Source organism: Canariomyces notabilis (genome assembly GCF_033297395.1).
Source record: "Canariomyces notabilis strain CBS 508.74 unplaced genomic scaffold N656scaffold_14, whole genome shotgun sequence".
In the NCBI taxonomy this organism is placed as follows: Eukaryota; Fungi; Ascomycota; class Sordariomycetes; order Sordariales; family Chaetomiaceae; genus Canariomyces; species Canariomyces notabilis.
Window position 1 is genome coordinate 642,131 of NW_027041836.1, and position 24,909 is coordinate 667,039.

The window sequence follows — 24,909 nt, forward strand, 5'->3', positions numbered from 1 at the left end:
CCAGCCATCTCAACCTTCCTTTCTCCCCATCTTCCCCCAAGCCACCTGCCTCTTCCTCACCGCTCCCCTCCCCTTCCTCCAAATAATCCACTTCAAACCCGGCTAAATCCTCAACCCCTCCAGCAGCCCCCTCCCCGAACCGCAGCGGAGGAACCGACAAGCCAATCCACGCCAGGGCCAGCCGGAACGCCACATCCTCCTTATCCTCCTCGCTGAAGGCCGCGGCGAACCGTTCCTTGCGGAAAAACTCTGCGTAGAACCGCGTGATATCCCTCTGCATGCTCGCCAGCCACGGGTTCTGCTTTGCGCGCCGGCCGGTGCAGGGGGTCAGGAGGTCGCGCTCGTGCGGGGTGAAGTGTTCCTCGAGGATGGAGGCCAGTTTGTCAGCGGGGGGTCTGGCGGCCTGATCGGCGCTGTCGCTGTCATTGAGCAGGCCGCGGAAGGTGGCTAGGACGGTGCGGAATCCGGGGCAGTTTGCCGGGTTCGGACTGGTGAGGGAGGATATCAACAAAGAATAATCGTCCCGGTTTGGCAGTGCAAAAGAGGGTTTGGGGACAGAGGTGGTGGTGGTGGTGCTGAGCGAGCTGTCTTGGGCTGCATCAGGGACCACGAACCGCGGGGGTTCTTGGGATGGGCTCCCGATGCGCCGGCGTTTGGAAGCCTGGAGTGGTGTGCCTGACCCGGTGCCCCTGCTGGTGCTGCTGTTGACGCGCTTCTCGCTGCGGTTTCCCGTCGCGGTTGCGGCTTCTGGGGATAACGGGGAGGTGCCGACGTCATCAGGGGCTTTTTGCGCGCTGGGCTTTAGGCGGCGCAAGAAGAACATTGTGGAATACAGATGTTGTTGACGTTAGCACGTATGGTGATTTGGATTGCGGCGGTTGGTTTCGCTCCCTTGCCCCTCTTTAGATTACGTCTGGAGGTATGTTAGGGAAAGCAGGAAGTGTTGAGGGAACCCAACGAAAGATGTAGGCTCGGGAGACTGACCTTGGTGTTGGCCGGGAACATATCTGGTCAGGGAACAAAGGGGCTGGACAAGTTGGGGTGGTCGATGGACCATGGTGTTTGCACTCTTCTTGGCTTGCTTCTCTCAATGCAGCAGCAATACCTGGCCATGCTCTTTGTTGAATTTCGAAGCCAGCTGGTACCCTGGCTCCATTACAAGCACAAGAACAAAGGCGCACCGCTGCTTGCGAACAAGCAACAAGGTTGGTAGGTTAGCTATCATCCGGAATAGGCAGTTCAGCATCTAGGTTGGGCTTCTTAATTTTGTTGATATCGACAATGGAGGGATCCTTAACTCGATGGATCAGCTCCAAACCCGAAATCCGCGATGGAGTCAAGCTCTCTTTGCCGTGCGATATACACACTGCCACTGATAGCGGGTACCCCGACTCTCTTGTCACCCCAAGTGCTCTGGAGGATGGTTTCAGACCCTGGAAAAAGTCGAGGTCAATCCGGTTCATCGGATAAGTGTTCAAAGATCTCTTCATAGTCAATATTTCCATATGCAAAACATAACCCAATAAGTCTGTATGCACCAAGAAGATCAAGTGTATGGCTCCTTGTTCAAACACTTTCGGTGTGGTCGCCAACCTTGGACTTCTCAGAATCCCCGCCGGGTGTCACATATTCTCCGCGCAAGAGTTGCGTAAGACCGATCTCGGCATTAATCTCCTCCATACGCTCAAAGTCGCTCTGCGCGGTGCCTTCCGAACCAAAGATGACGTCCTATTCAAGGCTCAGGTTAGTTTATTCTAGGAACTGTCAACCACGCTCTGGGAGTGACCTTACCATCTCTTCCAAAGTCAAGCGCTTTGTCTCGGGTACGAAGAACCAGATGAAGGCAGCGCCCATATATGTCAACAAGCCAAAGACAATATAAGTCCCATAGGGAATGCTTTCCAGCATATCAGGCGTCACCTGGCCGACGATAAAGTTGTTCATCCAGTTGCTCGAAGCACCCAGGGCGACACCATACGGCCGAGTGCTCAGCGGCCAAATTTCAGCGACAATGATCCATGCACAGGGTCCCCATGAGTACCCAAAGTGTATGACGAACAACCACACCATGCATACGGCAGCCCAGCCTGCAGCGGGATGCTCATGCCACTGGCCGATGTTCTTGGCCACAATGACGGCGATGATGATGTGGCAAGTGGCCATTCCGATGGCGCCAACCGTGAGCACCGGCTTGCGGCCGACCCGGTCAATCCAGAGGACGGAGGGAATGGTGGCAAGAAGCATGACGATGCCAACGACACCGGTTGCCAAGAGCGATGTGGTAGTGTTGCTGAGGCCCAGATCCTGGAAGATGAAGGGAGCGTAGTACAGAACGGCGTTGATACCAGTCCACTGTTCTTCATCAGCATCAATGTCAGCTTTCACTTCTAGACAATTGGGTCTCACCTGCTGAAAGAACATGGTTACGGTGGCTACGATGACGCGTTTGAACATGGCTCTTGTCTGGAACAACTTCTTGATGGCGACAAACTGCAGTTTGAAGATGTTCCATGCTGTTGGCTCGCGCAACTCGGGAAAGAGTTCGGCAACGGTACGCTTTTCAAACAATGACTGTGCCTTGATCTCAAGAAACTCGAGTTCAACGAGCTCGTGGTTAGGCGACAGCCCACGGAGATCGGAAAGCACCTTGCGCGCTTCCTCCTCCCGCCCGTGGTGCATCAGCCAGCGCGGTGAGAAAGGCATGAAGATCATGCCAACGAATAGCAACAGGGCAGGAGCAAGTTGCAAGCAAACAGGAGTCAGCCAGGCGGCGTCACTCTGCGTCTCGAGCTCGGTGCCGCCAATGTAGTTGGTCCCGCTGTGCCCTGTTAGATAAGACCTTCGGGGAAGGGAGTCCAGGACCTACTAGTCGATCCAGAAACTGATAAAGATACCGAAGCAGATAGCCAACTGCTGCGTTGCCACCAGAGCCCCACGAACCTCTGGAGGTGCTACTTCGGAGTTGTAGATAGGGATGATCATAGCGAGGCTACCGACACCCATACCACTAACACCAAGTCAGTCTCATACCAGGTTGCATCGCCAGAGGGGGAACGTACGTTACGAATCGCCCAGCCAAGATAGCATTATGCCCAACTGACATCGCCGTTGCCTGCACAATGACGCCGATCATGAACACTGCACACGCGACCAGCACCCCGTACTTTCTTGAGAGCACCTCGGCAAGGAAGCCAGAGAGAAGAGTGCCGATCCAGGCACCAAGCTCCAAGATAGCGGTGAGCCATCCCTTCTTCGACGGGTCCGTTGTGTACTCGCCCATGTCTGAAGCCAGTCAGCAGATTCTCGGGAGGAATACATGACATGAGTCCGCAACACGTACGCTTCCCGAAAGAAGGCATGGCCAGTACACCTGAGAACATGCCCTGGTTGTATCCATACAGCACGCCGCCAATGCAGGCAAATGCAGCGACCCGAAAAACGCGAAAGTTCTTGATCAATGCCGATGGGCCGCTCTTGCCCATCATGGCCTGGCGCTTTTGAAGGGCCGCATCGTAAAAGCCGCCGGCGCCGGCATCGCCTCCGCCACCCATTCTCGCGATCTCTTTCGGTTTGAAGCCCGTGTATGTCAAGATGGAGGGGACTCAAAGGAGAAGAGAATCAAAATGCTGGGAGGAAGCTGAGGGAGAAACCCAACGAAGAGGGAGAAGAAATCGTTGAGGGAAGGCGCTCAGGACGCGAGTGGGGGACCTTGCTGCCCTTTTTACATTCAACCTCCGAACCCCAGACACCTGGATGAACGGAAGCTACGACCTTAGCTACGAAGCTACCCCCCAACATCCATGTAGGTCATGATCCAATCCCACCCAATAGCCCCGGGCTGCATCGGGGCATCTGCTACGTTCTTCATCCAATAGCCCGGAACCAGGCAAAATAGCGTGTTCTTCGTAGAACTCGCCGCCGAGAACCTCGGATGACATATTGCCCCCTGCGTCGACGGATAGTCAGGGACCAAGCAGACGGGCACCCGACATATCCCAGAAACAATCAGGCGAGAGAATGATCCCCAATCGTCGTGAAAATTGTGTATTACATGCATGGCTCCCCGCGTCCCTTACCGGTCAGCCTAGGGAGATGAGGTCAGGCCGTAGTAAGCATCTCCATCGAGCTCCCCAAGCCATCATCCAAGTTTCCCCATCTAATGCATGGGGGAGCAAGAGAGTGGCCCATAACCCCGGATCCAGCAAACATTATGGGTCCTGGAGAAGTTCCCACGTTGCCCCTCGTACTCCGGATGAATGTCCATACCCACTATTGGCCGGTTCGGTCCCTTTCCTAAACTTCAGTCAGACTGCGGATCCTGTCGAAAGCCAGGAATCGCCTCATCGCCTCTCTGGACGCCGTTTCGCCGCCTCGTTTCCTCTCGCTCCGGACATCCTTCGTAGCTGACGCAGTACGCTAAGGAAAACCGCAGTCTTCTTCTGCACATTTGTTCACATAATCTTTCCTTTCGCCGGACGGCGCGGGATAACGTGCTCTAGCTGGGGGACTCCAAGGAGGGAAAAGGGTGGTTACCTCGCTGCCAAGGCATCAAAAAGCTTACAGCATGTCTTTGCAGATCGTTACTGTAACCCCAGCTCCCGGTTCATGTAATGTACATTGCCGGCCGTGGTCCCGCAAGTTGATTAATCCACAAGAGGCAAAGTGGTGACAGGTGCTCCCCGCTTCCCGGGGGACTATCATTTAGGCTAAATGAAGCTGGGCTCCATCCGCAAGTCGGCCCATTGAGGAACATTTTACCCAGTTCATTGGAAACCGTTCGTTTGCTCTAGGGGAGAAATCATCGGGCCTTTTTTCTGTCGGCAATCCTGAAAGGGAGAGGGAATGTGGGGTTGCGGTTAGCTTCTCTGCAGCGGCGTCTTTGCTTCGCTTGGCCGGCTGGCGAGCTCCAGGTAAGCTTTTCAGTGCCGCAATGGGAAGCGCTTGTGGCGTTTCTAGTGGCTTGGGTGGCTGCAGCTTAGCGCAAGCTTAGTTCATGTCGGGTTTGAGCTCGGAGTCCGTCATGGGTTGGTTACTCGGCGCGAATTTTGCCGACCGGACTCGCCGACCCGGGCGGGACCGGAAGTAGGCACGATTCGGACTCGGCCCGGACTCTACCATTTGCTTAGTTCGACTTGAGACACTAATCCGGTCTTTCTCCCATACTTGAATGTCAGGGCACCTCTACTCTCGCAGATTGGCTTAGCCTATCCGACAGCAATTCACGACCTTCAACCGTAAGCTCCATATTACCTATCCGCGTGTTACAACTTGAACACGAACTGAGTGGCTCAAGTGCGTGGCCCATGTGCCCGCTATAAAAAATCGAAACATCTCCCTTCCAAGTTTCTTTGGCCATCGACTCTTTAAAAGTATCAGTGTCTCTAGTGTCAAGGTCTCTACGAACGACCCGTCTCAGGTGTCTCGTCTTGCATCTTGCCCTATTGCCTGCAGATCGAAAGTCGCAGCAAGACAGCTGGCCAGAGTGCCCAGTTGGCTCCGAACTTCTGTGTTCCTTCTGTGCCGAAAATACTTTTATGTTAAGGTTCCTTTGGATTATCCCCATCCTTAGCTGCTCACACTTGCGGCCCCCGGATACGGTTGGTTGTCGTGACCTTTCCTCTGAACTCTGAAGGCGGCGGGTTGCATCATCAGCCCCACTGCCACATGGATGGATGACATAATCATCGATGCGTTACATACGAATTTCCATCCACAAAACGGCAAATCGCTACAAAACCCCTACTATAATAAGAGACAAAAGAAACGCCGGCCTGCGGTGGTATTTGTTGTTAGTTTATGCCAGGTAAGGCGATTTATCTCTGACTCTGTAACCTGTATATCGATTCTAGCATGCAGGGTTTACAGTGTTCCAGTCAGCCGGAGCCGATCTGCAATGGAAGATCTCTTATGCATGACCTGCGGGCCACTGGCCGGGACCTTGTGCTGCTTTATTTGAGGTTGGCCAAATCTCGAGGCCAAGAGCCTCGTGGTGCGCCTAGGCAGAGACATACTGTGTCGGAATGCCGCCTAACCAGGCCTAGACATATTTCCGGAACGGTGAGCATTTTGTAGAGTAGGCATCGGGAAAACCATGGAGAAACAGGTATTCCACTTCATAATGTAGTGGTAAACAGCACTGCGAGAACCACTGCACCCGAAGGTGACCACCTCGAGCTATGTAAGCCGGCTCCGGTCTCGGGGATGTTGGGCCGATTCCATTGTCGGCCGGAAGCGGGAACCCGGCAGCATCATACCTTGGGAGCACACGTTTTTTTACCAAATACGGATTGTTCGTACGCTATAAGCCACGAGCCCGATCTTGCTTTGTTTTGATCTAAATAAAGCGAAGATATCTGACTTTACAAGTGCGCTGTTCTAGATCTGACAGGATGGAGCCTGAAGCAAGCTCAAACCAACAGCGCCTTAATAAGCAGGATCGCCATGATTGACTTCAACATGATATTGATAAGATTCGGCATGATCCAGGCCCGGGGCAGTGGATGCCCTACCGAGACTGTGGATTTCCAGGCAACGATGAAACCGGCCAGACCCGAACTATAAACGAAAACAAGCTGATTTAAACTGTGAAAGAATCATGGGCCCCGGCCCGCTGTCGAGTGTTGACGGGCCACGGCCTCGGCAGACCAGCCGATGGATCGCTCCCTAAAAAAGAATGCAAAAGAAAAATTGCCGGAGTTGCGACCGAGAATGCCGGCCGGAGCTGCTACGGAGTACCCCGGTCACCTTGGTCAATGCCAAGGTCTGGAGGAAATGTTTCGAAACAAAAACACACTTGGCTTTGGCCCCCAACGGCCCAGGTAGCCGTCAACACAAAAGAGCCTTTGGCCTGCCATTCGATGCCTAACGAACATTCGGCTCCTGCAGCTGTGAGCTTGTGGAACAATGAGGCGTAGGACTGTTCAGTATACGGGGTAGTCCTGGTCCAGTGTAGAAAGTCTAGACTCTAGAATCTCGTCTCTATGTCGAAAGCCAGCAGAGGGAATACGTCCTTGAGGCTAAAGGCGCGCCTCATACTGGCAGCCGCTGTGCCACCCAGGAGGCTCATATAGAATTTCCCCAAAGACAACATCAAGCTTCCAGAAGGAAGCGCACTTGGGCCCTGGGAGATAGTTCCTATGAAGCTCGAAGATGAGAAGGGGGCGGCTGTGTCGGCGACGGTGGACATAGCTAAACTCAGTAGCTTGCATTTGAGGGCAGGCAGGAACGAACATGTAGTGTTGGTGGTGGTATCTTGAATACCTAGTTACCACAGTAGGCGGTTATTGGAAAATATGTTAGTGTACGGAGGTACTGTGCCGTCATTCTTGCCAGGGCAGGCATGGTGCGAGATGTGGCCAAGATCTGTCAACTGAAGTCATCTCAAATTTTCCGGACTGAGGTGGGAGCTTGGACCGCCCCGGGTAACACGAAAACGGCGTTGTGTAGGGGCACTATACGTTCCTGAGAGCACATCACTTACTGCTGCAATTCCCGATCTCAAGAAGCGCGAATAGTCGCGGGCTGTCTGCTCTATAGTGTACTGCACGCGTCTGCGCAGTATCTACCGGCGGCAGAAAAGCAGATGGCAGGTGCGTTGGAAATCGCGATCACCAACGGCTGCGGAGACGGACCAATAGCAACAAGCATGGCAAAGTGTAGCACGTGCATTTGTCCAATTTTAGGCGGTTAACGTTCCCTACCCCAGAAGGTATGATCGCGCCCCACAATACGGACCCCACGCATTAGATCTTGACCTGATCGGTGAAATTGACGCGCGCCTGTGCTCCTATCCGATTGCAACGCGGAGAGGGAAAAAACAACGCGACATGGCTCTTGCCATCCAATCTGCATCGACAGGCCAAGCTCACCTCACTCATTGGCAGCCGGCACCGGACTGTAAGCTGTCTGGACAACTGGCAGACAGAGCTGAAATGACGGGCTGAAGGTCTGAACTGTCATAGCGCAATGCGCATTGCACGCCCTCAACAACGATGGACCACCCGATCGCTGGCGGGCCGAAGCTCTCTTTCCCTCCCTCCAGCGGCCCGTTCGTTGCAAGGTTGCAATGCTGTTGTGTATTCAGCAATCATGCAGTCCTTGCTAATCTCTTGCCGCCAACGCTCGGGCTAACGGTACTCCTTGTTACTTACTGTACCAATGCCCGCCGTTGTCGCGCGCTAGAGCATTGTACAGCGTCTGCGTCGCAAAACGCGTCTGTTGGCGATGATAGTTGCACGATGAGAGGCTTCCGTTCTGTCGGGTCCCCAGGGGTTCCCAAGCAGTACCTTGGAGCTACAAGGTGGCCTCTTGGCGAGACTCGAGTCCCAGAATTGGGCCCGCTAGCAGCCGGCTGGTCCGCTTTGTTGGCTCAGTTGTTTATTTCCTCGTGATTCAACCGGCTCGGCCAGTGTTTACGGGCAGCGTCACATTTGAGGTTTTCTCGTTGTTTCCGACGATCCTCAAAATCAGGCCCAGCACTCATCAACATTGGGATTGCAATTTGCGGGTACTAAGCTACAGTCCTTAGGAGCATTCCTAATGGAGGTTGCGGCGGGACGAGGCTTGGATTTTGGCACAAGGCTGGCGGCTAACTCCTTCGAGCCGCTTTCTTGGCAGCCGTGCTATTTTTTGACACGCAGCGTATGCCCCCGGTCCCTGTTTCTTGTTCTCCACATGATACGCTTCCTCATTCGGCAGGCACCTGCTCTCACTTCCAAGATGCAACACCTGTTGAGCGCCCGGCACTGTACCTGCGTTGGTGCGTGCAACATGGAGATCTGGCAAGGTCACGGCACAGTACCGCACCATTCCCTAAGCGAGAGGACCAAGAGATCCAGATGGGAATTCACAGATGCTGCTACCTGCTGGTTCTACGCTACTGTTGTTGTCTCTTTCCCATTTTCTGTTCTCGCTTAACAGCACTGCCATTACCGCCAAAGCTGTCGTCGACAATGCCGGCTACTCGAGCTACCCCTGCTCTGTTAGCACACACTGCTACCTACACTAGTGTAGTGCACTACCCTTCCTCCCCCCCCCTTGTCCGGGGCCCTGGAGTAACTAGTGTAGGCGCCACCTTTGACAGCAAGGCCTGTTGTAGCCGCCCGCCTCTCAAACAGACGCCATCCCGAAACCCTGCCAGCCATTAGCAGTGGCCGCTGGCCGCTCTATGAGGTCATTCGGATACACATGCAAGCTCTGAAGCAGTTCTCTCTCTATTCTGCCATTGTTTCAGATCTCTGCACCCCGGTCTTGCGTACCTTAGCTTAGGTTATCTCTTGGACCCACCACGGCGGCCACTGGGCTCGCAGTCGTTCCTTCAACCTGGATATAGTATAAGTCGACCGCCTTCTCCTCGTCTCTCAGGCCGGCCATCAAGCCAGTCTTTCAGTCCTCGAGCCTCCAGACCTGCGACCCGATCGCCTTTGTTTACTCTTTCCTTGAGTTTTCCTTTTCCTATCATCTCCTCATCTCTTTACTTTGCATTGCTGGTTGCTGGCCAGCCATTTCGTTTGACACGAACCCTTGCATTTCCACGCCTGCCCAGAACTTCAAGCGAGGCCATATCCGAAGGCAAGCGAGATATCCGCCGACGACCTGCTAGAAGCCACTCGCTTTGAAGATCCATACATCAGTATAACATTTTTTTCCCGCCATGTCTTACTACCAAACTTCCCGGCAGTTGTCCGGGTTCTACGGCGACCTTGCCTCGACCGGCGCCGGCCAAATACCAATGCCGTCATACGACCCATACGCCGTGAGCGCAGTACCTCCTCTTCAGATTCCGACAACCGGCACCGCGATGGGTGGTCCTGTGGGCGGGCCCATGCCGACACAACACCGGGCATCATCGGGCGCGTGGAACCAGGAGGATGACAGGACGCTGTTGGCGCTGCGGGCAATGGGCAAGAACTGGAACCAGATCCAAAGGGAGGCTTTTCCGGGCAAGACGGGCAACGCCTGCCGGAAGCGTCACGAGCGGCTGATGGAGCGCCGCGGCCAAAACGACTTTGACAATCGCAAACTTGAGCGGCTATGCAAGGAGTACATGAGCATGCGCAAGGAGATCTGGCAGCCGCTCGCCTCCCGGTGCGGCGAAAAGTGGAACGTTGTCGAGATGCAGGTGTGTTTTAGCACCCACCCCACCCCGCTTCCCCCAAAGTCATCAACCCCACTAACCCGGCTTTGCCAACTCCAGTGCATGTCCAACGGCCTGAAGAACATCCAATCCCACGCCAGGGCGTACGCGAGGCGTGAGCGGCTCGAATCCGGGCAGCCCCTGACGGGTTACGACGACGACAGCGGGCTGGGGGGGCTGACGCCCATTGACGACGTGGATGTGGACGTGGCGGACCAGAGCTACAGCAGTCCGGAGACGGGCGGGCCGCAATCGACGCCCGGGGCCAGCTCCGGGTCTGGGTCCGGGTCCGGGTCGGCTTACCTGTCCCAGCACCACCACCATCAGCAACACCAGCACCACCACGGCCACCAGGCTGTCTATGCGGCGGCAGCGGCCTACGGCGGTTATGCCCCGCACCATCATCAACAGCACCACCACCACCATGGTCATGGCTATAGCAACAGCGTCTCGAGCACGGGAACGGCGCCCGGCGCGGGCTACGGCCAGGGTGCCGGCGGTTCGTCTAGCGCCAGCACCAGCCCGTACCTTGGGCACGGGAATCGCCTGCCTAGCGTGGGCGATATGGGCATCGACGGGCTGCTGAACCGGGGGCCGGGCGGGGCGGGCAGCGGGCAATTATAGATTCAGTGATTTCCCTCTGTTTAATTACCCTCCTTTGGATATTTCCTTTGTTTATCTTTTCTTTTGTCTCTTTTTCTTCTCTTCTATCTATCTTGGTTGGGGTTGGTGGGGTCCAGTTCTATGGCAGTTCAGCATTACTAGGCCGGGAGGCATGGGAGGCTATGTCTGTGAGCACTGGGTAAGGGGCAGCAAGAAACGGCGTTGGGGAGCGTGGTGCTTGGGGTGCACCACATTATTTCTTTCTATCTACTATTGGCATCATTAATTTTTCGTGTTACCACATTACGGCGTTGATGGGAAGACGGCGGCGTTTGGTCTTGCTTTCTTGGGTTTAGGGTTCTTCGTGGTCTTTTATTTGGGTGTTGCCGGGTCAAACGGGACCGGCTTCCTCCTGAATCTCAAGACACATTATTCCATTGCTTCTTATCATCTCTCTCTGTGTCTTCTCTATGTTTCCAGTGGTTTACGGCTTTACGAGTCTCAATTTTCTCGATTGTCCTAATACCCCTATAGACATGGGCGGAGCTTTGGTGTTAAGTTCATTGAAGATAACTAACGGAGCAGGATTTAGATTGCAATTGCTACGTGTACTTGGGGCTGAGGTTTGAAGATTCTGCGAGGCCGAGGAAAGGCACATGGTCGTTGGTAAGAGGTTAGGCGGGTTGTCAGCTTCTTGCGTTGTGCCGCGGCGGCACAGAAGCAAGAGAGTGCGCGCTTGGGTTTATGTTCCGCATTGAACGGCGGCCGCTCTGCTTAGAGGTTATCACCTTGGGTAGGATTCATTAATAGTAATTGGTTTGACCAGAAGCTGCTTCCCTTGCTGTTCCACCTCTTCATGTCGAGCTTGGGTAGTTAACGAAGGCGTTGTCAAGGGCGTAGAAACAGTCGTTTCCTGATCGGACCAACAGTTTAAGATGCGACTAGATCGAGTCCCGGTGATCCGGACCCTAAATTGAGCCGCGGGGAAGCTGAGCCCAAGAGAATCCTTGGTGTGGAAGGCGATCGACAGGGGGTATGTCTAAGGTACACTACGTGTAGTACCGAGGTGTTACACAGAGACTCTACTCACAGCACTGATGGAGAGTGTGGACCGATCATTTGAAATAGCATTTGGGTGGCTCCTAAACTCCAAAGGATGCACTTATGTTCGTATGCATGGTTTCAAAGTACTTGTGTACAAAACATCTCTCGAACCAACACCGGGAACAACTGCCGCCACCGGCCAAATCGGAGAATAAGATAGAGTTCTTACATAACGCAGGGCTGTGGACGGCGCGATCTGACTGTGTTTCCACGGAACAAGCTAGGACATAACGGATCGTGTAATAAAATACCAATGTACATGTATAATGAAACATCCAACTGCAGGGAGTACACAATACTACACATTTGCTTTTTACATAAGGTAGTCAAAGGCTTCTTTCCCCAGCATCACCGGCCTCGCCGTTATTGGGCTCGCACGGGCCCCACATCCGGTGCGGAGACGGCCCCGGCTCCGGGTTCCGGCTCCCATTCAACATCATCCTCCTCGTCAGACTCGTCCTCAAGGGGCTCGCCCGCAATGCTCCTCCACACTCTTGCCCACATGCCCTTCTTCTGCGCCAGCGCCAGCACCATGATGACGGGCAAGTGCCAGACACTGGCCCAAAACAAACTCCTGGCACTGCCCTTGTGACCCTCGTATCTCCAGAACTTGACCGCCTCCCGGATCAACCACAGATTGACGGGCAAGCTCGTGACGGCAAAACTCCACTCGGTCACGCCGGCGGCGCAGAGGCCCAGGCACAGCGGCACGAAGACGATGCTGTACCGCAGGGCGACCCGGGCGTTCCGGGCCGGGTTGACCCAGCAGAGCATGCGCAGGCCGGCCGCCTTGTACTCGTCGCGGATGCCCCACGAGAGGGGCATGAAGTGGGGGAACTGCCAGGCGAAGAGCAGGCCCGCAAAAAGCCAGCCGCCGAGGCTGGAGCCGTCGGCGGCGAAAAGCAGCTCGCGCCAGGTGCCGTCGCCGACGGCGCTCTCGCCCGCGGCCGCCGCCCAGCCCATGAGCGGGGGGATCCCCCCGACCACGGCGCCGACCCACGTGTTGACCGCCGAGATGCGCTTCAGCGGGGTGTAGGCGCCCGCGTACAGCGCGATGTTGGCTAGCCCCAGGAATGCCACCGTCGGGTTGACGCCCACGTACAGCGCCGCGGTGCCCGCCATGCCGCAGCCGATGGCGAAGGCTAGCGCGGCGCGCGTGCTGAGCAGGCCCCGCACCAGGGGGCGCGTGCGCGTGCGCGACATCTTGGCGTCCGTGTCCGGCTCGTAGAGCATGTTGAGCGCGTTGGCCCCCGCCGAGCAAAGCGTTGTTCCCGTCGTCAGGAAGAGCAGCGTCAGCGGGGATAGCGACGGTGCTGTGGCGGCTAGCGCGTCCGAGCTGAGGAAGGCCGGGACCGGGTAGAGCGCGTAGGGCACCATGGCGGAGAGCACGACAAGCACGGTGAGGCGCGGCTTGGAGAGGGAGAGGAAGGCTGAGAGGTTCCGGCGGAGAGAGTTGCTGGGGTGGGAGGCGGCATCGGCGGCGAGGAGGGAAGAAGCGTCGGGCGGGAGAGAAGCTGCCATAGAATTTGTAGACCGTGCAGCCGTTGTTGGCGATGATGACGTTGATTGTTGGGCTTCCGCATTGGCGGTGGCATTTCGCCGTGCGGCTTGTCGTCGGCGGTGGGGCAGAAGGGTGTTGTCGGCAGCCGTTTCAACCTGAGCCGGAGCGTCGCCCGCGGCAGGAGGGGCTACGGATGTGCCATTGGATCGGACGAGAAGACTGTTTGATAGGAAGTAGCCAGCCTTAAACCGGTGTCGGGGTAAGGCGGCGGGGCCAGCGGTTGATAGATTGGGCCGCGCCGTTGACTCGGAAAAGAGTCTCGGGAATTTTGGCGACCGCTCGATCCGTCGCAGAGCCCGTCGCGTGCATTGCCAGCACACATTCTCGAATACACCCGGCCGCAGTGGGAATTTTCGTAATGGCGGCCGCATCGTCGAATTTCGTTTAGGTGACGGCCCGCATGGCCATCGTCGCCCGTCAATTGGCTTTGGCTTTGGGGTCGTCGTCGGCCTCTGGAGCTTGAAGCTGAAGCCCGCTCTACATTTTTCTGGGTTAGCGGGATTGTCTGTTTGCACGGGCTGTCTGTGGCTTGAGCTTGGCCTCGGCGTGGCTGATTTTGAACGCCACTGCGCATTCAGTGGTGGGCTGTGGGGCTTAAGCTAGGGGTCCACTGACTCCACTTTCTCCAGTTGATGGAGCTTCCTCTGGAGCTCAGCAAACATGAAATCAGATGACCTCGGAGCTCCCGTCTCTGGGTGACACACGGGAGAAACAACATCCGCAAAAGGCGCGCGCATCACAAGCGCCGACAATGTTCCAGCGCCAGCGGCTGCAGTTTGATTCCTTACCCTCCCCTGCGCAGCGTCTACGCTGCCAATAGCATCAAGACTTCTTGGCAATGCCAACATCTTTCCGACAGCTGAACTTTTGGGGGTTCAACAGATGTTGCACACATCGTCTGACCTCTGCGCGCCGTCTCCCAATTTAAGGGGCGAAAGAATCAAGAAACACTGACCAATCTCAGCCTGGTTGATCAGCATCACGGTCGAGCTTAGGCACACACCACGGTCTCGGTCGAAGGCTAGACCCCGATCGGGACCTGGGCGGCTCGGGCGGATGCAGGTCGATGGCGGCGCCCGCAGAAGTGCAGTCCGCAGAGATCTGTGTAACGTGACCTGCTTTGGTCTCGAGGTGGGGCCGGCATCGAGGTCGCGGGCTTGGACCCGGAGTGACCGCAGGTGTTGCGATCACGATGCCGACTCTCATTTTGATATGGCGTCGGTTTACTGCAGGAAAACTCACAACTGAGTGTTCACAGTTGACTTTAGTTGCTACTGGCTACTTTGTCTCGTTGCTAGGAAGCCGCGAACTTCATAGACTGCTTCCTCCATACCGGAAGCAGGAGGACCGCTTGCGACTGCTTCGCTCCAACTTGAACTTGGCAGGCAGCTGCTCTCACCAAGAGCCACGATTTTCAAGCCATTGGCCGTTCCCAACCGCTTACGTGAAGAGAGCTGTCGTGAGACTGAGGATAGGCGCTTTGTCAACCGCAAACTTTCGGGTTGTTGCCTAGTTAAAAATGGGGTTCTGCCGACGAGGAGTCCAAATCACCTCAGCACTTGCGCGAGTAATGTTCCCATCAAAACAAAGGTGTAACTGTTGGATTGAAGCATTCGTTAGGTGTCCTCTCAGACCTGATTCCGATGCCTACTGCCATCGGCGCAGCGTCCAGCAGAGAACAAATGTCATGCTTTCTTCATGCGTCGTCGTCACCGCCTGTGCCCATGTCCATCCATTCATCCATTCGGCGACATATGATCTGCCGAAACACGACGGCCGAGATACAAACGAGCGTCATGATGCTGAACACCACATAGGCCGTCGAAATCCAGTAGCTGTTGGCATTCGCAACCGCCTCGGCCGTCTTGCTGTTCAGCTCGATCAGCGTATCGTCATTCCACGTCAAACGATCGCACCAACAATTGCGAAACACGCCCACCAAGTGGAAGACAGTCCCAAGCACCATGACCAAGGAGTTGGCAACGACCAGAGACCAATAAACCCATCGAACCACCACGCGGATCGTAAGTGTTGGAACCAGACCACACAGGATTGGTCGTTCCCCAATCTCCCGCTGGAATCTGCCCCTGACAGTCAGCCACGAATACACTATGTGCAGAAACCCATTACCAAGCGCCATGAGGCCGTACAGTATAAAATTGAAACTCCGACATCCCAAACCAACCGTAGGGGTCATCCATGCAATAGCCGCCGCCGCGCCGCAAGCAATAGCAATACAACACCATCCCATCAGTTTCCACCCACAGAACCTAGCCCAGAACCACACATCAGCCCCCAGCTGCTCGGCGAACTCGACGAAGTCCTTGCCATCCCCTTCCTGCTGTTGCACCCAGTTCGCCCAGAACTGGTTATTAACGTGCCGGTCCCGCAACGCAACAGCCACCCTCTGCCCCTTTCCAAAGTCCATCACCTTGCCGAATGCTCGCCGGGCGACGTCAGGCGACAACACGGTGGCGAAGCAATTCCCCGCCACGGCTGGCACGAGAATCCAGCTGTACCAGACGCAGTAGGCGAGGGCCAGACTGGTGTCCTTGTCGCCCTTCTTGGCGTACGCGTCGTAAAAGGCCGCGGCGTTGAGGGCGAGCGTGAGCACCACTGGGATGAAGATTGCTGAGGCGAAGGAGGTGCGGGCAGCCATGCAGAAGATGATTGCCCGGGTGGTCTCCTCGGCGTCTGGAGGGGAGGGGGTCGTTGTGGCCTTTTGTCCTGTACTGACACTTTTCGTAGGTTTGGATCCTTCAACGACGCCCCGACGCCAGCCGGTCTCGGAAGAGAACTTTAACGACCCCGCGAGGGCGGCAACCCATATGGCTCTTTGTCTATCTGCCGGCAGAGAGGTGATGCTGTACAATGCAACCGTGTCGGCGTACACCTCCGAAGCCGCGCCAAAGACTGCACTAGCTGGATCTCCGAGGATGCTGATATACTCCTTCAATGCAGTTCTCAGTGCAAGGAAAATCTCACCTAGCGCGTTCCCCTGGACGGACTCATGCGGGTCTTCCTCGCCAACCGGGCAGAGCAGCAAGAGACCTATATAAGGCGAGATGTATGTTGCTAGCGGCTGAAGCCATTGACGCGTGTTGCTGTACTGCGTACCGCGACAGTATTGCTTCACCCAAGACATGGTTCTCATAACCGAGGGAAAAGTGTTATCGGCGGCGTAGTCGATCTCTTTATTCAGATTGCACACGTCCCACGGGAGCAAACCGTCAGATTCTATGTACTTCTTATATTCGCCCGTCCGGACAGCCAGAGTGCAGCAGCGGGCTATGGAGAAGGTGGCCGAAGCAAATGGGAGGGAAGTGATGAGGCCGAGGTAAGCGGCCAGCTTGGCAAAGGGAGTCATGGTTTGGATATTTGAACGGGGCATGACTTTTGCTGTCTTCTCGGTTGAATCTGAAGTTGGGTCAGAACTGGGTTATTTACAACAGGAATGAGGCTCACTTACTGTCCAGGACCTTGGAGCTGCGCATCCGCGTAGCTTCTCCGTCCAGGTGCTCCATGGCATCTGAGCTATCTGTGGCTGAGATTCCACCGCAGTTTGCATCAAGACTTACGGTGATGCTTAGCTTCACGGAGTTCATGATGCACGGGGCCTTGGAGTTATTGCACGGGCCGTGCCGGAGGTCATGGTTTCGAAATACCAGACGCATTCCCAGTTTACTGCAGCTCTGCTGCAAGGCGCCTTCCTACTGTTGCCAGAACCAGCACTATTGGCGCGACGTCTCCGATACAGCACGTTGTGTCACCCGGCGTATCTTATCGGGGCCCTCTGCGAGCTGTCGGAGCAGAATATTGATGCGGTATTCCAGATACGTAGAGGACCTTGATCGGCGACCGGCATGTGTCCCGCCTTTCTGCAACCTGTCGGACTAGTGATAGCGATGCATGATTCCCAATAGGGCGGGTTGACTGCATACCAGGGTGTCTTCTCCAGCCCTTCTGCAGCTACCGGACGAAACGGAGCCGCCCTGCTGGCGTGGCGTCTCCAAAAAGCTTGTTGCTATACCTCCTAGGTGGCTGGCTCTGGGCAATACCACGCTCCGCAAAGGCTCGGGTGCGTATGCTGAGAGCAGCGGATAACATAAATCAGTTCAATGGAAATATGGTTGACAGACTGCCTTCGAAGGTCGTGCTGATTTGGCCATATACCATAGTCACAGAGAACCTGCCTCGTCTACACCATAAAACACAACAACAGAGTTCATTCGCCATGCCCGCCCTTCTTCACCTCATTCTTCCGTCTCTTATCACCTACGGAGCGGCGGCGCTCAACGCTCCCGCCATTTTACAGCGTCAACAGTCCCCGCCCGCCGACGACGACCTTATCGACCCAGTGCTGCAACCCTACTGCGATTTCTCCTTCTGTTGGCACTGGGGGAGACCACCCCCAGAGCTCTGCCCGCTGGTTCAAAGCTCCTGCGCCAACGACAGCTTCGCCTCGGACAATATGGCGGTTCAAGACGGTTTGAACGGCAAGAGACCAAAATGCGGCATCATGCAATACCAGCGTGACTGCTACTGCAGCCTCAAGACGAGCCTCTCGTGCGCGTGGAATTGCACGTGGGAAATATGGTACATGCTTTTTACTGCAATCTTACCTGGAGTCCTGGAGTCCTGGATGCATATTTGGCTACGATGAAACCAGCCCAAAGCAAGACTGACGCGGCAAGACAGGTTTGAGACGGAGGACTGGTTCGCTTCGGTCTGCCCGGACGCCCCGGCGGCAAAGCCGATCGATTTCTCCGGGCTTCCGGCGTGCGCGAGAGACTGCCTTGACGACGCCGTCTTCCAGTCCGGATGCCTGACGCAGACGAGTAATTGTTTCTGCTCATACGGCGATCTGTTTGGCTGTCATGAGAAGTGCGAGGAGGAAGGGGACCGGCGGCGCATCGCCGAATGGCTACGGGCCGTGTGCGACATCACGCAAGCCAAGGCGGCCGAGGCGCTGGCCACGGGTAAGTTCTCGCCGGGGCAGCCCTTCTTGAAACAAGGCGTCGACGGGGGCAAGGTGAGTCCGCTGCAGCCGGCGAAGAAGCAGCTCAGGTGGGATGAGGTATTTGTGGTGACTGCCGTGAGTTTGGCTGCGCTGATTGGCGTGGTTACTTGGCTTTACAACTGGTGCGCGGTGAGACCCAGGCGGAAGATTCGCAAGTCATAGCCGACGACAGGGTGTGTGAAGTCACGGTTGATTGTACGGATACTGTAGCTAGGTTTTGAGCAGACGGTTGTCATGTCACTTGTCTAGGTAGGTAAGAACGGCTTAAACAGTGCATACTGCGTAGTACGTAGCTACGTCAAGTATTAAGGTATGGACGGACGCCGTGTTGGTCAAACGAGCATCGAGAAGTCAACAGCAGGTATCGTGATGCCTGGATTTGGCGAGATGAAGGAGATCATGAGATGTGGCACGGGAGCACTGCCTTCCTTAGCATGATACTTCACGTGCAGGGAAATTGATACCATGTTTTTGGAAGATCGACTGGACGAAATCGACACGAGGAACAATTCAATAGGTAACCCCTCTCTTGAGCAGCACGGGGGAGGCGCATCACGATCCATCCTCGCCCATTCGCAGGATCGCCCAAGAAACAAAGATAATGAGCGGTGCCACCAGGGAGCAGCTGTCAAGACAGATTCTCGGCCCTGCCGGCCCCCGACTTCCAAGACTCCCGCTGGGTCCACGTCGTCCGGCAAAACATCGGTTGAGCGTTGGGTCTGCTGAGCCAGCAACCTCATGGCAATTGGTATGTACCTCCGTACCTACTGACATTGTCACGGTCAATGCTCACGAACTGGTTGGTCGCGGCATAATGGTTGCAGGGCCGGCGTTCCCTCGGAGTAATCGGCTGACAGTTGGGAATTTCGCAGTGCGCAAACGGTTGCATGCAGTGGTTGCATCAGGACGCTTTTGGGGAGGACAGCAATATCAAGCGCTGCGGTTGGCCTCTGTACTGTACGTTAATTCCCTGACCCAACGACGTCAGCCTCGTCGTCGTCCCTTGCTCAGCAAGAAGCCTGTCCCTTTTTTCCAACAGCATGGCTCCTCCGATTCGTCAACAGCGGAAAATCTTGATGTTACTCTATTGCGGCGAAACGAGCTGTTCGTTCATAGGTTGGTTCGGTCTAGCAACACCAGGAATAAATACGAGGTCGCGGATCATGCCGTCACTCTCAGGTTGTGCAAAAAGTGCAGAGGCAGCCATAAGAGAAGGAACAAGTGCCCTCGGTCATGAAGCAGCTTTCACCTCGAATCTGCAGAGCTCTTCAGTAAGCACAAAGTCGCCATGACGAAACCCACACTTCTTTTGCTCCCGGCACTTGCCATCGCCAAGCCCCTCGTCCTCGAGCAACGACAGGAGTTCGCACGTCTCATCTCAGTTGAAGCCCTAGGCGACGGCTGTCCGGCGGGCAGTTTCGACATGGTCTTCAATGAAGCCGGAAAGAGCGCCAAAGCATCCTTCAACAACTTCGCCATTAGGGCAGGCCAGGGCGTCAGTTTGGACAACAAGAGCGTCGGATGCGACATGACCATCGCCATGTCGTTCCCGGGTCCCTGCAAGCAGGCTGTGATGAGGACGCGGACTGACGGCTCCGTCCTCGTCGCCAAGGGCGCCGGTGCGACGGCTGCGGTAGCGACTCGGTTCCGCGTCAGCAGCGGCGGGATGGGCGACGAGGCACCTCCGGCCCTCATCTTCTCGAGCATCGAGGACAGGGACATCCAGGAGGACATTGGTCGCGACCACGACGTCAACATCACAGTCATCGGAGAGACGGCCAAGTTTACCGCATATATGGAGATTCTCCTCAATGCGCCTGATGGCAGGGTATTTTCGGAGACGGCCTTGGATGGATTGGAGCTGTCAATCTCGCAAGACGGCTTGTGCTGAGGGGACCGGGAGTGTTGGAGAACGAAGTATAGGAGGCTGCCACTTCACCGATTAGAAAAGAAAAAAAAAAGCCATGGGAAACGGAGAATTATCGTGAGTCTCAAGTTTGACCATGAAACTTTGCTGTGTTTAGTTTAGATCCATAAAGAGGAATTCAGGACGGCAATGACTGCCATCAAAATAAAGATCACAGATCACAACTACCGGCATTTTTAGCGGGCGTTATAGTGGAGCGCTCTAGTGCTTCCAGGCGTTCTGCCCCACACTGTTTCAGGAACATGACCCCACTATTCGGTCGCTGGGGAAACGAGGAAACGCGGAACGACCAAAACAGTCAATGCGCCAATCCCAGATGAGAAATTGCACCTCAAACCCCATCCAAAGCAAGCAACGTCATTTTCTCCCATTCTCGAACGACGGAAAGCGGGTTGCTGATTATTTTCGATTCTCAAACCACATTGTCTCGATATTCAGCAATCGACTGATACCAACCTATGATCCCGTTTCCTGTTGTATCCCAAGTGTTGACCGGCACGGCGGATCGGTACTTGCTTTGTTGACTTGCTCTTTTTCCCCGTTTTGACCGATCGGTGGCCCAAACCTAGAGGTCGACTGCCACCCGAGTCGCCAAAATGGACCCAAATGCATCCTCCATCACCGTCGCCGGTATGTCAAGACGGTTATACAAAACAAAAACAAGATCGCTGCTGACTGGTCACTTGTCCGACAGTGCGAGTGCGACCGTTTACCATTCGAGAGGCTGCCCAGCTGTGAGCGCCGCTCCTGTTACAAATTCCAAACAACAGATCACGCGCTGACACGGTATTTAGAGTCAAAAATGACGACGGCACAGTCTTTCTCGGAGACGGATCGCTTGCGGCAGCGCCGACCCCCAAGCTACACCAGCGAGGAATCCGATCGGTCATCAAGGTGGTTGACGACAGATGCCTGTAGGTATTATTACCAAGCAAGAGACGATACAAGACTCACACGAGGGATGCAGCGTATTCGACCCTCCCGAGGACAACCCCGTCCAGAAATTCTCCCGATCAGTGGTGCCTTCGGCCGGCAAAAAGGTGAAGGACCAAGTCTTCGCTTTCGACCGCATCTTTGACGACAATGCATCGCAAATCGACGTCTATGAGGGCACCACCAAGGGCCTCTTGGATAGTGTTCTCGATGGTTACAATGCTACAGTCTTCGCCTACGGGGCCACGGGATGCGGCAAGACGCACACAATTACAGGCACTGCGCAGCAGCCGGGCATCATCTTTCTGACAATGCAGGAGCTGTTCGAGAAGATTCAAGAGCGCAGCAACGAGAAGACAACAGAGGTCACGCTGTCCTATCTTGAAATCTACAACGAGACGATCCGCGATCTTCTTGTCCCGGGCGGCAGCAAACAAGGCCTCATGCTGCGCGAGGACTCGAACCAGGCCGTCACCGTGGCCGGCCTCACCAGCCACCGCCCAAAGGATGTACAGGAGGTCATGGACATGATAGTGCAGGGAAACGAGTACCGAACCGTGTCGCCAACGGCTGCAAATGCCGTCTCGTCGCGTTCTCACGCGGTTCTGCAGATCAACGTTGCGCAGAAAGATCGAAACGCCGACATCAACGAGCCGCATACCATGGCAACTCTGAGTATCATCGACTTGGCGGGCAGCGAGCGCGCGAGCGCTACCAAAAATCGGGGCGAGCGATTGCTCGAAGGTGCCAACATCAACAAGTCCCTGCTCGCGCTGGGGAGCTGCATCAACGCGCTGTGCGACCCACGGAAGAAGAACCACGTACCGTACCGCAACAGCAAGCTTACCCGCCTGCTCAAGTTTTCTCTGGGCGGAAACTGCAAGACGGTCATGATTGTATGTGTGAGCCCGTCGAGCGAGCACTATGACGAGACGCAGAACACGCTCCGCTACGCCAATCGAGCCAAGAACATTCAGACCAAGGTTACGCGCAACGTCTTTAACGTCAATAGACACGTCAAGGACTTTTTGGTCAAAATCGATGAACAAATGGCGCTTATCAACGAGCTCAAGGCGCAACAGAGGGATGCCGAGAAGATCTTTTTTGCCAAGTTCAGAAAGCAGACGGAAAAGAAGGACGGCGTGGTGCGCGAGGGCATTATGCGGTTGCGCGCTGCTTACGAGAATGCTGCCTCGGACCGACAGGAGAAGCTCAACCTCATGAAGAAGCTGAAGGCGATCGAGCGGCGAATCAGTCTGCTCTCTGCCTGGATTGCCGCCTTTGACACGGTTTGCGATTCCCGAGGTGACGACGAGACTATGCCCTCGAACCTGTCAGCCATGCGCAAGACAGCACATGGTATTCTGATCGAGCTGGAGAGCAGCAGGCACCACATTCACCAGAGGCTAGAGCGAACAAACTGGGAGCGCGCATTGGACTCGGCGCTTAACCATAGCATTGCGCAGCTGCCAACCGGGGAGGGCGCCCTCGATGGCTCCGAACGGGACACGCTAGCCCGAGAAGCCGAGATGCTAAAAACCAGCTTCATGCGAGACGCGTACAGGGAAGTGTTGGAGCAGGACAAGGCCGGTGATGCGGCCATGTTACAAGTGCTCCTGACAGCGCAGTTCGACATCCTATCCTCTCTGTCCGAGACCCTGAACATGAGCGAAGAGGAGGCTGTTGCGCACGCCAAGACCATCATAAACCGTCTTCTAGAGACTGGCTACTCGGCAGCATCGCACGTTGTCAAACCCGACGGCTCCATGATGCCGGTTGAGCTGTTCCCGCCGACCAAACGTGGGACTCCAAAGCGAAAGAAGTCGCTTAACATACACTCCAAGCCAATACCGGCGCCTGGCCTAGCAGCCCTTTCGGCAGCCCAGCAGGTACTCGCCTCTCCAATAAAAGTGTCACCAAGGCGTCGCAAGCTGGGCACTACCCGCAAGGGCGTTTCATTCACCCCGGTGAAGAAGAAGCACTCTGTGCGATGGCGCGATGACGAAACTGAGGAAGGGACTCTAGCCGACTTTGCTAGGACTCCACAAAAGTTCTCGTCGCCCGCGAAGGCTTCCCCCGAGGAACCTCTTCCGTCGCGTCCTCCAGTGCCGTCGTACCTTAACCACATGAATTCGCCCCGGGACTCTAGCCCAACTATTACCGCACCTGACGTATCAATGCTGCCAGTCAGCAAACCGAACCGGTTTCAAGCCGGCTTCCTTTCCAAGACTGCACGGGGCCCACAGCAGAGCATCGGGAACGGCTCGCCGGTCCCACCAACCTTGTCGATAAACCTGGCCAACTCCGGATCCTCAGATACCGAAGAACCCCGTCCATCCCCCCTGCGCAGCCTTCCCGTCAGCCGCGCAGCCAACACGCTCTCTCCACCCAATGCGCGAGCCAGGAGTATCAGCCCCAAGCCCAACGGCCTGTCGCCCAACCTAGATGAAAACGAGCCCCCTGAGGCCCCTCGACGGACCTCCCCTTCCTCGCGCCTCCCCCGTCTATCATATGGCTCTGCGTCCGAGTCCGAGTCCCCCAAAGCCACCCACAATAACAGCACAATCACAGTCAGCAAGAACAGCAACAACGATGCGACAATCGACCCCCTCAAGATCCGCTCCGCCCTCCAACTGGCCAAACGCCGCGAGAGGCTGTCTCTGATGTCGGGCACGGCCTCATCCAATGCGAAACGCATCTCGTCAGTCGGCTCCCACCATCGCGTCTCTGCAAGCTATTCGGGCGCCAGCAGCGCTTCCACAAACGGCATCTCCAGACAGAGACGGAGCAGCGGCGGCAGCGCCACGTCGGAGAGACGCCGCTCCCCGCCCATCAGCTGCAGTCCCCCAACATCGATGCGCTCCATCGGCGGCCAGCTGCATTCTTGGGAGGGGAAAAGCTTGACCCCCGGCCAGGCGAGGCGCATGAACTTGGGGGGCAGCTTGCGTGAGCACAGACTGGAGAGGGAGAGGGAGAGGGAGCGGGAAGGTAGTCCGTCTGCTGCTGCTGCTGCTGCTGCTACTGCTGGTGGTGGTCTGGGGGGCATTAAGGGGTTGGGATTCAGTGGCGCGGCTAGGAGGATCACCATTGGCGCTCCGGCTCCGGGCCCGGTTTGAGCCTTGGGTCTGCTGCTGCGCTAAATACACGGCCGAGCATGGTTTGGAGGTCATGATAGGTTGGGTGTAGCTTGGCTGGTAGATTGGGGAGTTTGTTTTGTTTGCTGCGGCTGCTTCCTTTGCATACCGCGTCGTCTGTTGCTCACGCCAGGCTGCTGCGGTTGGTGTCTCGGTTTTTTCTCCCTCACTTTACTCATTCCATCATCAAATGGGTTCATGGGACTTTGCCGGGATGGGGGTTGCGCTGTACGGGTAGAGTGCAGCGGGTGGTGTTTGGGATTAGGATTGCTTTGGTTCATGTTTGTTTATTGCATGTTAATGTATCCCTCAACTGTGTACTCTTCTGAGACTGGTTTAACTAAGGTACTTTTCGTGTTGTAGTTTATAAGGTACCTAGGGAACTTGATTGCGGCGGGATATCCCTATCCCTTGTTTGTTCATGGTTTCTGAGACGTTGTGTTCATATCATGTCTCGCTCACGGTGATTCTTGATGGATGCTAAACTACCAT

The 24,909-nt window shown here is 55.7% G+C and overlaps 8 protein-coding genes across 8 annotated transcripts; 5 read left to right on the top strand and 3 right to left on the bottom strand.

The window, feature by feature from the left end:
* Positions 1-1,408: 1,408 nt before the first annotated feature.
* On the bottom strand, positions 1,409-3,784 carry N656DRAFT_149165 (putative hexose transport-related protein). Its single transcript, XM_064808664.1, has 5 exons — positions 3,341-3,784; positions 3,060-3,282; positions 2,867-3,007; positions 1,792-2,818; positions 1,409-1,728 (listed from the first exon to the last, which is right to left on the bottom strand). The coding sequence occupies exons 1-5, from the start codon at positions 3,549-3,551 to the stop codon at positions 1,567-1,569; spliced, it is 1,764 nt and encodes a 587-aa protein (XP_064669292.1). The 5' UTR covers positions 3,552-3,784; the 3' UTR covers positions 1,409-1,566.
* A 4,732-nt stretch (positions 3,785-8,516) lies between these two features.
* On the top strand, positions 8,517-9,399 carry N656DRAFT_149432 (uncharacterized protein). Its single transcript, XM_064808665.1, has one exon. The coding sequence runs from the start codon at positions 8,643-8,645 to the stop codon at positions 9,144-9,146; it is 504 nt and encodes a 167-aa protein (XP_064669293.1). The 5' UTR covers positions 8,517-8,642; the 3' UTR covers positions 9,147-9,399.
* A 253-nt stretch (positions 9,400-9,652) lies between these two features.
* N656DRAFT_799089 (uncharacterized protein) lies at positions 9,653-10,759 on the top strand (the record flags this gene model as incomplete). Its single annotated transcript, XM_064817831.1, has 2 exons — positions 9,653-10,120; positions 10,196-10,759. The coding sequence occupies 2 exons, from the start codon at positions 9,653-9,655 to the stop codon at positions 10,757-10,759; spliced, it is 1,032 nt and encodes a 343-aa protein (XP_064669294.1).
* A 1,229-nt stretch (positions 10,760-11,988) lies between these two features.
* On the bottom strand, positions 11,989-13,893 carry N656DRAFT_780464 (mitochondria protoheme IX farnesyltransferase). The gene has a single exon (XM_064815382.1). It carries the CDS (start codon positions 13,772-13,774, stop codon positions 12,206-12,208), a length of 1,569 nt encoding a protein of 522 aa, XP_064669295.1. The 5' UTR covers positions 13,775-13,893; the 3' UTR covers positions 11,989-12,205.
* A 1,206-nt stretch (positions 13,894-15,099) lies between these two features.
* N656DRAFT_769339 (uncharacterized protein) lies at positions 15,100-17,008 on the bottom strand (the record flags this gene model as incomplete). The annotated part of the gene is made up of 2 exons (XM_064813695.1): positions 15,100-16,820; positions 16,873-17,008. The coding sequence occupies 2 exons, from the start codon at positions 17,006-17,008 to the stop codon at positions 15,100-15,102; spliced, it is 1,857 nt and encodes a 618-aa protein (XP_064669296.1).
* Positions 17,009-17,637: 629 nt separating this feature from the next.
* On the top strand, positions 17,638-18,585 carry N656DRAFT_799092 (uncharacterized protein; the record flags this gene model as incomplete). Its single annotated transcript, XM_064817832.1, has 2 exons — positions 17,638-17,999; positions 18,102-18,585. The coding sequence occupies 2 exons, from the start codon at positions 17,638-17,640 to the stop codon at positions 18,583-18,585; spliced, it is 846 nt and encodes a 281-aa protein (XP_064669297.1).
* Positions 18,586-19,711: 1,126 nt separating this feature from the next.
* On the top strand, positions 19,712-20,314 carry N656DRAFT_769341 (uncharacterized protein; the record flags this gene model as incomplete). The annotated part of the gene is made up of 1 exon (XM_064813696.1): positions 19,712-20,314. The coding sequence occupies one exon, from the start codon at positions 19,712-19,714 to the stop codon at positions 20,312-20,314; it is 603 nt and encodes a 200-aa protein (XP_064669298.1).
* Positions 20,315-20,618: 304 nt separating this feature from the next.
* Positions 20,619-24,852, top strand: N656DRAFT_846029 (kinesin-domain-containing protein). Its single transcript, XM_064819221.1, has 4 exons — positions 20,619-20,980; positions 21,045-21,084; positions 21,145-21,264; positions 21,318-24,852. Exons 1-4 carry the CDS (start codon positions 20,947-20,949, stop codon positions 24,397-24,399), a joined length of 3,276 nt encoding a protein of 1,091 aa, XP_064669299.1. The 5' UTR covers positions 20,619-20,946; the 3' UTR covers positions 24,400-24,852.
* Positions 24,853-24,909: the final 57 nt, after the last annotated feature.